Here is a 14,121-nt window from a genome sequence, read left to right as displayed (position 1 = left end):
TCAGTTTAGGATTATCTTTGGGCAGAAAGGTAGCTGTTTAAGCATGTGACATAAAATAATGAAACATTTCTAGAAGAACCAGCTCAGGAATATGGCATTCAGTGGCAGAATAGTTGGGATAAATGTATAGCTTTCCAAAATGACCAGCTGATTGAAGGAATAACACTCATTTGGTTCTAAAATAATTTTTCTAAAATAAACTTTATAGCTTGTAGTCACATGTCCCCACTTTGTCTCAAAATGGGAAGGGGAATGAATAGAGGGTCATCTCTGACATGCCCTTTGACCAGCCCTGGCAAAATATGCTTTGTGTGCAGATTCTCATCGCCAAGTCCCCTCTGGCTCCCTTCACCTCATTTGCCTACACCATCAAGAAGGAAGGCCTGGTTCTTCAAGGTAAGATCCTCGGATTAAGCCATTTCTTTAAGCTGATTATGCTCAGTGCTGCCTATGGCTGGTGATAATTACTGCTGCGCTCCTGGTAGAAGCTACTTCGGGACAGAATCAAAGGCCAAGATGAATTTGCCAATGATATTTATCCTAATGAGATAAAAGAGATTGGCAGTTGTGGCAAGAACTTAACAGAAGGTGGAGGTAGGGCTGGGGGAGAACTGCTAAATTTCCTAACAGAGTACAACAAAGACTGAGGGTTAAAGCACAGATCTGGGAACCGCCAACCCCCAGACCTCTTTGCAGATCCTATGGAGTGAGGAAGCAGGCGGTAGGCCTCTGACACCAGTGTGGAGGACCTGAAAAACCATCTGGTCTGGCCGCCTGTGGGGCACTTTGTCATGGCTCCATGAGCACTACTTCCTCGGCCTCTTTCTGGTTACTCCATGTCTGGTCCCTTTACCCAAGTCCCAGCTGGGGACCAGGCCTTGCTGACCTGCTCTGGTGACAGGGGCCTGGGACTCAGGAGTGAGAGTTCTGACTCACCATCGAGTGCCCCCAGGCTACAACCTGGAACTCACTGATCTAGAGGCGTGGTTCCCAATGCTGGATCTTCTGGTGATTGCAGAAAATAATGAACATGAGAGGTAAATTCAAACACCACTGAACTTAGCTCACAGAGCCAGATGTCCAAAGCTGCTTTGTAGGTTGAGAACGGTCCCCACAGAGGTGCTCAGATGCACATCTGTCCCCCACTGTCAGGCAGGAGGCCCTCCCCACAGAATGCACGGGTGAACATCTGGTCTGAAGCCCAGGGGAGCATATTGGCATTGCTGTCGATGGGAGGAATATCTGCCCTTTAGGATTTTGTAAGTTGAGTGCTTTTCCCAGGTTTATGAAACAGGGCGAGTCCTTACAATGTTCCCATGGAGACACACTGCATTGCAGAGATCTAGCAGGAATTCTGTGGGGCAGGCTGGAGGGTTCATGCTTTGGACCGAGGAACAAGCTGCAGCCTTCCCTTTCCTTCCCCTTCTAAAACGTCCGCTTCTTAATGGACCCGGAAAGCAGCGTGTTTGTTTGGTGCAGCTGAGCCCCACAGCGGGGACTCAGGTCCAGGGAAATTTGGGGTAAGAACTACTGACCTTTGGCTCTTAGCCTTTGACTTATGCTATCCAAGTTCCTTGGTAAATATTTTTTTTACAATTGCAAATATTGTTTTCTGACAAAGAAGCAGAGATTTTAAGACCAGATTAAGCAAAGCAAACAGCAGGCCCCTTTGTTACATACTCTCTAAGGGTGTATAACTAATAAGCAATCAGAAAGCTGAACTTTTATTTACCCAGGACACCGTGTGGCTTTTGGCTCTTCATTTTTAGAGGCTTTCTGAAAAGATTAGAAATCAACTAAGTATCAAATGTAGATGAAGATTTTAAGAAATTCTATGGAAGACTACAAGGCAATTTCAGGAAGCAAAGAGGCAGTTCTGCCCAGATGGCTTGTATTGAGAGCCTTGATACAGTGCCTCTCTCTTGATCACGGGCCTTTTGGTAAATAGCATTTCTAAGCCTGACCTAATCTTTTAGGGTACTTTTAGGATAATATTTGTGGGAACAAGATTCACAGAGTTGCCTCTCTGGCACTCATTGCTACGATCATGATTTTGACAGGAAATAGGAATTGTGGACAGAGAGTAGAGGCTAGAAATGAAATGAATTGGTAGAGGTTAAATATCTGCAAAGATTATTAGAAAAAGCCAGGAAACAAAGGAGAAGGTGGATTACGAAAGGAGGCTGACCTATAGCTGTGTGTCCAGGAAAGAAAAAAATTCAGGAAAGTGTCCCATGATGCAGGAACCCCGACCAGTGAATAAAAATGTCTGGGAGGCCGCAGTGCCTCACCTGGTTGCTTTTGAAGCTTTTTCTCGACCCCACTCCCCCAGCTACACCTCCCTCTGTAAGGTTTTCTGAGGCAGCAGAACCCTTCTGCCCCTAGCAGACACACCACTGAATACAAACCTCTGGGTACTCCCTCCCCAATAGCTGTGTGCTCCCAAGAATTTGGGAAAACAAAAAGGAGCTCTGAACCTGAGAAAGATGGTGATCCCTCCTCTAGTGGAGAGACCCCGTGGATTTCTGTTCCAGCTCTGGTGTGATCTTGAGAAAAATCTCTGTCACCCTAGTTTTGTCAGCTTGAAAATGACAATGTTGACCTTGATTCAGCGCTTTGCAAACTGTGTTGCAACCCACTGGTGGGTCATGAAATGAAATTAATGAGTCACAACGAGAATTTTTAAAAATGAAATAGAGGAGAATAGAAAATATCAGATTACTTCACACGTATTGCACTGTTTCATGAAATATTTCTTGTGTGACTGTGTGTGTGTGCATTATGAATTTGTGTATATACAGTGCAAAATGTTTTTCTTACTTGGACTGTAATCATTGGCCTGGGTGACCTCTAAAGGCCTTAACCCTTCACCTTATCTGATTCTCCTAGGAGATGGCGTACTTGTCATCACTTAGCTCACTCAGCAGAGTTGTACCTTGAGATCTCCACACACCAGAACAGAAAACGTACTTTTTGCCCCTCCTCTTACCAGATGACTGAGCTAAAAAAACAAAACAAAACAAAACCCACCTACACAATTCCCCAGGTTTAAGGCAAAGAAACCTTTGATTCCTGGGTGGTAACCTTGGAAAGGTACCAACAGCCAAGGCCAAGAAGCTTTCCTTGTGTGAGGAGTTGCTCTGGCATGATAGCCCCAAGTTGGCATGGAGGTTGGTGGGTACCTAGTATTGAGGAATTGGGGGTGGGGGTGGGAAATGCAATCCATGTCTGAGGGGCAGGGAGACAGAGGGGGAAGGGCTGGAAGAGGGAGGGCAGCTACCGGCTACAAAAGAAACTGCCAGCCCAGCCCCTTGGGACTGGACATTCGGGATTTGTAATGGAGCCAGCCTGGAGTGGTAAGAAGAAACAATTCCTACAGGCTACCCTTTTTTCAGGGGGTTAGTGAATGTGGGAATGATCCCTCAGTGCCTTTTATCCCCTTAGCACGTCCAAGACTCCTACCAGCCTGCTCACCAGGAGGTTTTATAATACCTGAAGTGCTCCTGTGTGCATAAGCAGAGGGTGGAAATAAAAGGTGAGGCCGAAATTCGATTTCCCGGCTCCACAGGCCATTCCCCTCACCAGTTCTCAAGGATTAGGATGCTAAGAAGAGCCAGCAACTGGGGGCCTTATACCCTTCCTGCCCCTTTGTTCCCTGGGCTGGGAGGAACAATACGTCCACAGGCCAGAGAGACTGAGGGGCCTGGTTAGAGATTTCTCAGGCTGCTTTTTGAAATACTTGAAGGAGCCAGTCTGTGCTATTGTTGTCGTAAAATAGAAAGCGGAACTATTCTCCTTTTGCAAAAAAAAAAAAAGAGAGAGAGAGAGAAAGAAAGAAAGAAAGAAAGAAAGAAAGAAAGAAAGAAAGAAAGAAAGAAAGAAAGAAAGAAAGAAAAGAAAGAAAGAAAGAAAGAAAAGAAAGAAAGAAAGAGAAAGAAAAAGAAAGAAAGGAAGGAAGGAAGAAAGGGAAAGAGAAAAAGAAAAGAAAAACTAAAAAGAAAACCCACCCTCCTGGCATTTTCAAGAAGCCGCCTGCTCAGGCCATTCCCATGGTAATGCTCTGCTGTTTGCGTTTTCTTTGTCTTTCCTGCATTTGTCGAGATCGTGGCCTCATGGTTGGGCTCAACACCCTGGAAATACTTGGCCCCAAAGGAGTGGAAGCTCACAGCCACCAGCTTCCTGATGGTTCAGGCTCTGAGACAGGCCAGGTCACAGCAGAGGGATAGACAGCCCTTTTGTGCAACTGAGGTGGGAAAGGTGGAGGGTATGGGGGTGGCTCCCATGAAGCCTTTTCTCCTGTGCCCACTGGGTAGAAAAGCTGAGAGTTTTGGCTGGCTCAGATTGAGGCTAAGGGACGCGGGAACCTAGGGGAGAGGAAAAAGCAGGGGCTGGCTTTGGGACTCGGCCTTAATTATGGGCCCACAAAAACCGCATGGCCGCAGAAGGGAAGGGAGCATTTACAGGGAACTCCAACTTGACCCATGTTCTCCTCTGGTCGTGTTCTTTGTTTCCCCAACAAGCCCCAAATGTTGTGCCCTGCAGAACACAGCTGGGACCTCTGGACCTCTGGGTCAGGCCAGAAATAAAGATTAAGGTTCTGTAATTGAAAACAGCCAGGCTGTGTTGCTGATGCTGCAGGAGGCCCCGGAAAACCCCAAGGCCAGGCTCTCCCAGAGCCGGCCTGGCCTCCATCCTGGCCTCATGGCCGTGGAGGCCTGTCGACTTGGTAAGGAAGCGGGGCTGGCCAGGGAGTGAAGAGGCCAAGTCAGCAGGGGCTCCTCCTTATTCACTCTTCCTTTGCCCTACTCTCTCCATTTCTTCAGGAATCCAGGGAGCATTTAAAAAACAAAAGCCAGGTTGTTAAGGACATAAGATAATGGCTTAGTTTCTTGGTAGGACAGAATTGTGGTTTTTATGTTGTTTTTAAAAAATTAAAATTAGGTAGGACAGGTTGAATTTGGATTCTGATACTGTCCTCTGTTAGTTTAAGTCTGAATGAGCAGCATAAACCTTGGGATGGGGCTGGGGAACCTCAGGGGGAGCCCAGGGCACCCTGAGATGGGTCCAGAGAAGACTCTGCAACTGAAGCTAGTTTCCTGTTTTTCCAGCCACCTAATACAGGGACTCAGAAGAAACCAGAAAACAAGGAAACAATGATTTTTCTTAAGAGCTGGAAAGCTATGCACCTCATCTTTCTTGTAAAATCAAGAATGGTTGTTTGATCTCCTTTTGAAGCTTATTGGGAGAGGCATTAATCTCCTCTATTTGTTCCCTTGTCACAGAGTTGGGTTAGATTCTTCCACCCCATTTTCTTAGTCACTGAGCCAACTGGATGATTTATTGAAAAATTCTTTTCCCCCAAATACCACCATCTACGTTCATCAGATTTCAGTTGGAATTAGTAACCCATATAAATGTTTTCTGCCTGGTAGACTCAAAGTGACCCAGAAGATTCTCAATCCATTTCCATCCAGGTATGGAGGTCTCCTTCATAAATACAACCCACACACCTGGCAGAGCCTGGCATTCTTGTGGGAGCCTGGGCAGAGAGCCCTGGGATTCAGTGGAGCAGAGAGAGTGAACTCCACTCCCAGAGGTCACAGACAAGAGGGCAGAGCAGGTCTGTCACATTGTCTCTTGGCTGCCAGGTGCCCCTGCAGCCTCAGAAAGCTGGGGCAGGCCAAGGCCTTGACCTCTGTGGCCCCTGCTTGCCTGTCAGGGAGGAGCTTCCCCGGGGAAAATGAGGAAGGATGCCCCTCTGCCAGTTCTCTCCTCTTTTTTGACATTTACTTCACATTCCCTGCCTCCATGACATCTCCTCACACCAACCCTCTGCTTTGTTTACTTCTTTTACTCTGGCTATTAGTTTCAAAGAGAGATTTTGTTTTTAGTGTGCAAAAAAAAATTAAAAAGAAAACTTTTTAAAATACAGAACGGGACAGAAAATAATAAAACCCATGACTTGAACACCCAGAATTAGCAAATGTTCAAATTTTGTCACATTTGGGGCGCCTGGGTGGCTCAGTTGGTTAAGCGACTGCCTTCGGCTCGGGTCATGATCCTGGAGTCCCGGGATCGGGTCCCGCATCGGGCTCCCTGCTCAGCGGGGAGTCCGCTTCTCCCTCTGACCCTCCCCCCTCTCACGTGCTCTCTCTCTCTCATTCTCTCTCTCTCAAATAAATAAATAAAATCTTTAAAAAAAATTTTGTCACATTTGCTTCAGGTCTTTTTTTATTATAGGTATAAAACTTGACAAAATAAAAAACTCCTTCGTACCCGTCCCAGTCCGTCCCTTTCCTACCTCGCACTCCTCCACACAAGTAGAAATTCTCCAGGGTTTGATATACACCCTTCTCCTCATGCTGAAGCACTTTTCTACATGTATGTGAATCCACACATAATATTATGATTTGTTTTGAGTGCTTTCCAAGTTTGCATAAATGGTTTATTATACACATCATTCCACAACTCGCTTTTGTCACTTCATGTTGTGTTTTTACAATTTGTCCACACCGATCCACACAGACGACATTCTTTCACTTTAATGAGGTATCCGTAGTCATTGTATGAATACACCATGTTGTCCATTCCCCTGTTGGTGGAGACTTCAGTCATTTGTTAACTCAGTGAATTTCTGTCGCACATGCTGCTTGGTATGCTGGTAGGAGGGTTTCTGTAGGTATATAGAGAAAGTGGAGTGACTGGTCAGAGGGTATGCACATCTTAATCTTTACTATATATTCCCAAGTTGCTTTCCAAGGACGTTTACCAGTTTGAACCTCCTCTGGAGATAGTGGACCAATTTCTACACAGCTGTGTGTAATTTATAAGTTTGTTGTCATGTTTCCAGGGGCAGTCTTCTTTGTATTCCTTATGGATGCCTCTTTTACCTCTGCCATTGGGGTATAATCTTTCCATAGTCTCTAGAGGGATCTTCTGCACAACACATGTGCTTTATGCATATACTTAGATGATTAGTTGACAAAAATTACTTTAATTCCTCCCAAAGTTAGCTATATACACTTCCAAGAATGAGAGGTTTTAGTTTTGTCCATCACCCTTATTTTCAGGTCAGCAGACTGAGTTCCAGAAAGGCAAAGTGGTGTTCACTGCGTCAAAATTATGTCTGTAGCCCTTTTCAGATACCCAAGGCTCCTAAGATTTTATTAAATCAGAAATGGGTTTGGATCCTCTCCTCTTCCATCACGGAAGCCCCTCTGGTAACCTATCTCTCAGGCTTCATGAGCCTCTGTTGGGATATACCAGTTCTGTCCTGAATCTTGAATCTTGAAATCCTAAGCTGAGATTGGATCGGTCACACTAATGTAATCAATCCCTCAAGAAAGTTCTTGAGTTGGGTTGCACGTTTGGCTGGGTGGAATCACAATCTAAATTAACAGTGACACACAAAGTAGAGGTTTCCTGCTTTCTCACATAGCACTGCAGAGGAATACAGTCCAGAGCTAGTATAGCAGCTCATCCCATGTATTTGTCCAAGGACCCAGGCTCTTAGCTTGTTGCCCCATCACACCTAGGCTGTTGCCCTTGTTGTCATGGTCCACAGTGGCTCAGCATCATGACCTCCATCCAGAATTTGTAGCAGAATTTGTATGGGGTAGAGAATGATGGTGGGAGGAAAGGGCATCCTCCTTCTTTTAAGATATTAACCAGAAGTTACACACATTATTTCTACTTTTATCATATTGGCCAATTTGTAGATGTATGGGAAGAAGGACTGGAAAATGCAGTGGTTTATCTGGGTGTCCATGTTCCCAGCTAAGTTTTGGGAGTTTTACCATGGGAGAGAAGGAGAGATGAATATTCAGTGACACATCCCTTTCAGAGGAGCACAATTGCAGAGATTAGACCCCAGGGTGCAGTAGTATAGACCGTAGTGTTGGGCTCATAGCATGTTGAAATGCAACATAAGTATTGTATTGTAAATATTGTATGTTAAAAATGCTATCAGTACCCTTTTTGGTAGAGTCTAGAGCAGAGAAGTAGGGTATCACAATCAGTAATGCCATCAAGGATCAGGACCAAAAATCTTGGTCCCCCACCATAACAGAATCTCTGTCAAGCCGAAACTTTAGTATGTGTTCTGCTATTATACACTATGCAAGAAAGATACTTGAACAAGAGCTACTTGTGCTTATAGCACAAAGCAGCGTATGACTTTTGGTCCAAAGTCATAGACTAAACACATTTTTCCCCCAAAATGTTTTTTTCCCGTCTCCACATTTTTTTAAACATGGAACAAAATGTCAGTTGGAATAAGGTTATAGAAAAAAAACTTTATTCCAAGGCCTGGACTATAGTTAGATTGGATCCACACTCTTTTAGAACCTGGAAGCCATTTGGCTATCTTTGCAGAGCTAACAATTTGCATTTGTGAAAATGCCCAGGTAATAATACTAAAAGATGTTAAATCAATTCAGGTTGTTGATTTTCTTTGAAAACTTCTTCCAAAAGGACTTGGTGTTCTTTCTGGAATATGACTTAAGCTCCATTTCAGTGAGTTCAGTTCAGCAGGTATTTGTTGAGGTATGTACTGTTTGTAAACCATGGTGCTCGGGGGATATAAGCCTGGAAAAAAAAAAATGGTCCCTCTCTTTTAGTAGCTCAAAATCTAGTTAGCTCAAAAACAAAGTAAGTTTGATCGGAGGCAAACTGTGACACCTATTATTGAGGTTCAAATAATGTGATACGGATAAAGGAAATAGAATCATTTCAAATGGATGACTAAGGAAGGTTCCTGAGAGTGTGCGTGGGGGAGGGGGGCTTGAATTGGACATCAGCCCCTGATTGTCTCTTGATAGAGGCCAGTTTCTTTCCCTGTTTGAGGATAGATTTGGGAACCCTGGGGAATACTGATTAGTGCCATGTGACTAATGTTGAATCATGCTGACTAATGTGTTCTAATGGATTGATTCAATAATAAAGGGGATGTTGAGAGCCAAGAGTTCAGATCCTGAATTTCACCATGTGATGAAATGTAAATCCCTTAGCCTCAGTACTTCATTTTTTGGTCAATTAAAATGTGCTCATGATGAGAATCTAACAAGTCACCTTGACTAGAAAGTGTTTTCCAAACCTCAGGGATAACAGAAATGCTTAACAACAACTCCCAGGACAGGCTTGTTCAACCGTGGGTTATTCATCGTACATAGAGAATCGGAACATCCATCACATGCTGCTCCCCAGCCATGCGAAACTTCTCCTTCCTCACACATGCCACAAGAGCTGACAAACAGTATTCTGCCCTCACACAAACTGACAAATAGAGGAGCTTTTGAAAAATCTTCCTATCTACCTACTGGGGCGGCTGTGTTTTTCTCCAACAAATGTTGCCACAGAACTAAGAGATTGCATTGCATACACAGCTTTTTCTCTCTTTTGACATCTCCCCAGCTAGACTGCTTGAGAACCTGGCCTTCCGTGTCCAGATGTTTACTGAATTCTGAAGGCCCCCCAAAGGGCCCAAGTTCTTTTGTTGCCCTCCAAATCACTTCCCACAGAGACTGACCGATGTCCTAAAGGAGCCCTTCAATAGAGAGGATAAATGGAGGCAGATGAAGACATGACCCCCTGAGGCTCACCCACGTCCACGCTAACAAAGGGTCTGAGGCACAACCTTGTAAGGAGCATTTTGGTCAGCAGCGTCCCTTCGAGAGGCCACGTCTCCCCCACAGGGCTGCTTTCAATGGCTCCCATCACAGTGGAAGTACTGGGCATTTGTTAAGGGCTGAGGTTTGCTAGGTGCAGCACAAAACATCTAAATCATGGTCCCCTGTCTTTGTGAGGGCTTCCTGGCTACAGATGGCAGCTGGCTTTCTCAGGCGAAACGTGGAGCTAGTGGAGGAAGCCAGAGAGGGGCTCCCACTTCTCTGGGTGACCTCTTCCCACCCAGCCCAGAAAGGGCTTTTGTCTCTAGCTATCGGCGGTCAAGCCGATACCCTACAATACCCTACACCTATGCTGTATTTCTGGGTATCTCTGGTTTGTGAGGCTGCTGGCTCCCTAGGTAATAGAAAGGTATGTATGTGTGCAAGGGGACTACAGCTGGAGGAGTTTTATTTAGACTGTTAGTGAGAAGTTAGTGCATTTCATGATCACACTTTTTTTTTTCAAACTTATTTTCTCTCCCTCTTTTTTTTTTTTTTTCTCTCCTTTAGGCCAACAGCGGCCATAGGGACACTATGACCGTTGTCTAGAGCTGCTGGGGGCACGATTTGTGAAATGAAACAGGATGGTGCTGCTTGGAAGAAGGAAACGGAAGCCAACATAATGGGGATTAATTAGTTGATTGATGTTGAGATGGTAACAGATTTGCCCCCATACCATTGAGCCAGCCATCTCAGACCTAGCAGGGAAGGTGAAGATGAAGAAGCCTTTGTTCAGGTCTGTAGATGCGTGGGGCTGAAGGCTTTGCCGCCATGGGATGTCAACAGCCATAATAATAATAATTTGCACTTATATAGCACCTTTCAACCAGGCACCTCAAAGCGGTTTAGCCACGTTAATTAATTAAAGCCCACAATCCCCCTGGGGAGAGGAGGAGGAGGACTAACAGGATTTGTAATTACAGGAGGGAACATTTCCGAATAAAGTATTGTCCACCATATAAAAAGAGTGGGTGTAAAGGAATTGGGGTCTCCACAGAGTAACTGATTTCAGAAATTAAATCATGGAAAGATGGGGAGGCTGGGGGGCGGGCATGGGTGTGGGGGTCTGCTCCTGTGTCAGAGGGAGGTCGATGGGCTCGGAATTTGCTGGCAGGTTCGGATCCAGCTGAGAAGCGGAACACGTATGGTATTAGTGGCATTTGGAAGGTCCTTAGTAGCACAGCTATTGTGGTGTAAATTCAAGTCTCACTAGTATATTGTGTATAGTCCTGCAGAACAAAGAGTGAGATTCGTGCAGTATTTAATAAAGGATGGAATGATTTCTTTAGATTTAAAGCCCAAAGCTGGGCCAGTCAATTAGCAAATAAACCAATTGGTGACCCATAGGGTAATTTAGTCGTTTCCAGCAGAACACCCAGCCTACGCCCTCCTGCTGCTATGAAGTTTCCAACCAAAGCCTTAAGACTGGGTTCAGAGCAAGGCCTGGGGGCTTCAGCTCCTTCAAAGACAGGCATCAAATCTTCCCGGACTTTGGCATGGGGACCTGTTCCCCGTCCCCATCCAGAGGTTTTTAAATGCTTTGGAGGCTACAGTCAGCTCTTATCCTATCTCATGTTTCCTGTGCCCAGCAGTGCCCCGCAGAATGCTGTGCACAAAATAGGTATGGATCAGTGAAGAGTGAGTGAATGCCTAAGTCTCTGAACAACTCAGTATTTGTTGAGCACTTACCAAATGCTGCGGTGCAGCTCACAAAAACAGGATATATGCGTCCCATCCTCGAGAACTGTACTGCGAGGAATGGAAAAGACTCATATACTACTAACTATAATATAAAACAGAATAAAATAAAATGATATGATAGATGTACATCCAAGCCACATGCTGCAAGGACAAGAGCAGGAACATTTTATCCAGCGGGAGTGAATCAGGGAAGGTATTCCTGGAGAGCAAACAATGTGCTGGGCATTAGAAGGCAGGAAGCGTTTTGGTAGACCTGGAAGAGGTCGGGGAGGCAGACTTTCCGGACTGTGGTCATTTGTCTCCCTCAGAGTGAGATGCATTTTGGGAACTTGTGGTCTTCAATAGAACATTTGTGAAAACCAAGCTGAGTTTTTGCGGCTGAATAAAGGTACATTTCCTATGAGTTCTTACTACATGAATTGACTAATTTCAAACATCAAGGGACTATTTGAGAAGTTGAGAAAGATGTTTTATTCTCTGTGTCTCTTAATTTGGTCTCTCTCCACTTTCACTGCCCACCAAGAGAGAAAAGCTAAACAGTTCACACATTAAAACAGGGCAATCAGCAGTGTCTGAGAAAGGTAAAAGGAAGACCTCTCCCAATCCCAAATGGCAAGGATTAGACGCCTTCCTCGGTGAGCCTATTTTTTTGACCCCAGGAAACCTTGAGACGGTGCTCTACACCCAGCGACTGGCAAATCCATCCCGGCACTCTCCCGCTCCAAGTTCCAACAGGGCTTTTCACCACACACCACGCTACCAGGACAGGACCTACGTGCTGCTTTTGCATCTTGCCAGTATTTATTAAGTGTTGCTGCATGTCTGACACACACTACATATGCGTAAGCTTACCTAATCCTAACAGTCTCACAGTAGGACTTCACAGCATTCCGCCTTCTCGGATGAGCGAGGCAAAAGTTCAGTCTCTTGCTAGAAAGTGATGGAAGGGGGACTTACTTGGCCCCACTCGGTCTTGCTTCTTCCTCTCTCACCCCTCACCCACGTCGTATTTCTGTTCACATCTGTTACAACTTCTCCTCGTCATCCTCGTTTCACTGAAGTACTCAGCACAATACCATGCACATAATAGGACCGTCATGAATGTTTTCCAAAGAATCACCAGCAGCGATACTAGTGGTTTGATCTTGCACTGGGAGGAGTGGCTGCAGAAAGCCTGGGCAGCGGTGCTGAGGGTTTGGTAGAGACTCCATCACTACCTCCTTCTCTTTCTATCATGATTAAAGATTAGGAGACGGGCTCCGGAAAGTTGCCCCAGGAAATGTTCACAAGAAAGAAGACACAGGTGGTATTCATGAGCTGAGAAGCTGCCAAAGTGGTACCTCCCATGAGAGGCTAGGGAGGTATCTTGTATTGACCTTGGATGCAACTCACTGATTTTTTTTTTCCTATGTGTGTGTGTACATATACATTTTTATATCAGAGTCCAACTTTGTTTCCATAACCGTGCTAACCTCCAAGCAGCAATCCTAGTGAGGATTCCGAAGTGGCCCCTATCAGCCCACAGAGTAAACATTTCTGGAACCCAGAAGTGCTGAATTCTATGCATTGGGTCTTGTATGTTGTGAGCAAGGTTACTGCTCAGGGACAGGACTTAAAAGATTATCTGGCAAATTCAGGAGTGCCAAATGAGAACTCTGGAGCTGAGGAATGAGGATTAGGTAAGGGGGAAGCGAGGAATGGAATGAAGGCAAGAGGAAGTACAAAAATATCAGATTCTGACCTTAAAAGTGTGGTCTTAGAGCCACTTGGGAGTGTCATTTTTTTCTGAGCTTTGGTTTCAGTATTGTCACCATCGCTTTTTGTCCTGTGGCTGTGAAAGGGCTTTCTTTATTCTACTGCAGAATTCAACAGAGACCTCTTTTGCTCAAATGGAAGGAGGGAGCCCATCGCAGTCCTTAAAAGAGTATTCTAGGCATGAGAGAAAGCACACTGCCTACCTCTCTGAATTTCAGTGAGCACAGTGTTCAGATGGAGCACAAGTTCTCCAGAACTCCAAAAGATCTGGGAAGAGAGTTGACCAATCAGTAGTGGGCATAAGCCAGGGCAGGCTTGGTTTTGCTGCCTAAACAAACCCCCAAAATCTTAGTGACTTAAAGTCTGCCTGTCTGAGAGACTCTCCCGGGATGTTGTCCTCTATGTGATGACTCAGGACTCCATTTTAGTGTCCACAGGTACTTCCACATTTCCACAGGAGGGGAAGAGAGAGAAGCACTGTGCACTGGCAATCATATGCTTCCCCCCAGGATTGACACACATCACTTCTGCTCTCATGGCCAAGCAGTCATGCATCCACACCTAGCTCCAAGGAGGTGGGAAACAGAAACCTCCCTGATTTTGGAAGGGAAGGAGAACTAGATATTAGTGAACACTTGTAATGTCTGCCACATAATGCTGTAGCCAGTGAGCTGGCACTTATCTCCTTCTTTCATACTCATGCCTTGCACATACCTTTCCCATGGATCACCCAGTGTATATTGAAGACTTACAGGCTAGTATTGGGGAAAGAAGACCAAATACTTTTATAGCCCATTTTAGTCTATAGGCAACCATTTTGAAAGAGAAGAGTAGCCACGGAAAACCAGTTAACTCTGGATACTTTTCCCTTGGAGCTATCAGACACTAATAACTCTAGGAAAGGATAAGGGGTTAAAGGGAGCCATGGCCTGATTTCAACAATACATTATGAATAATACTAATTTTGAGTTGCCCATAACTATCATGCTTTGTATGAAAG

At 45.1% G+C, this 14,121-nt stretch overlaps 1 protein-coding gene across 3 annotated transcripts in view; it reads left to right on the top strand.

Annotated features, from left to right (window-relative positions):
- The window catches only part of RAD51B (RAD51 paralog B), a 567,235-nt gene extending 556,551 nt beyond the window's left edge, over nt 1-10,684 (top strand). For 2 of the 3 annotated variants that reach the window (XM_028122766.2, XM_028122656.2), the window contains 2 exons: nt 318-396; nt 10,176-10,684. In XM_028122766.2, coding sequence (XP_027978567.1) covers nt 318-396; nt 10,176-10,192 — 96 coding nt within the window. In that variant the 3' untranslated portion in view covers nt 10,193-10,684. Of the gene's footprint in view, nt 1-317; nt 397-5,108; nt 6,026-10,175 lie in introns of those variants that run through there. The other variant, XM_028122716.2, reaches the window with a different exon arrangement.
- Nucleotides 10,685-14,121: the final 3,437 nt, after the last annotated feature.

The sequence above is a fragment of the Eumetopias jubatus genome, unplaced genomic scaffold, assembly GCF_037043125.1.
Source record: "Eumetopias jubatus isolate StellerSeaLion01/CBP00866 unplaced genomic scaffold, mEumJub1_p1.0 scaffold_7, whole genome shotgun sequence".
NCBI classification, from domain to species: Eukaryota; Metazoa; Chordata; class Mammalia; order Carnivora; family Otariidae; genus Eumetopias; species Eumetopias jubatus.
Note: the sequence above shows the minus strand (reverse complement) of the source record. Positions and strands in the feature narration are given on the sequence as shown.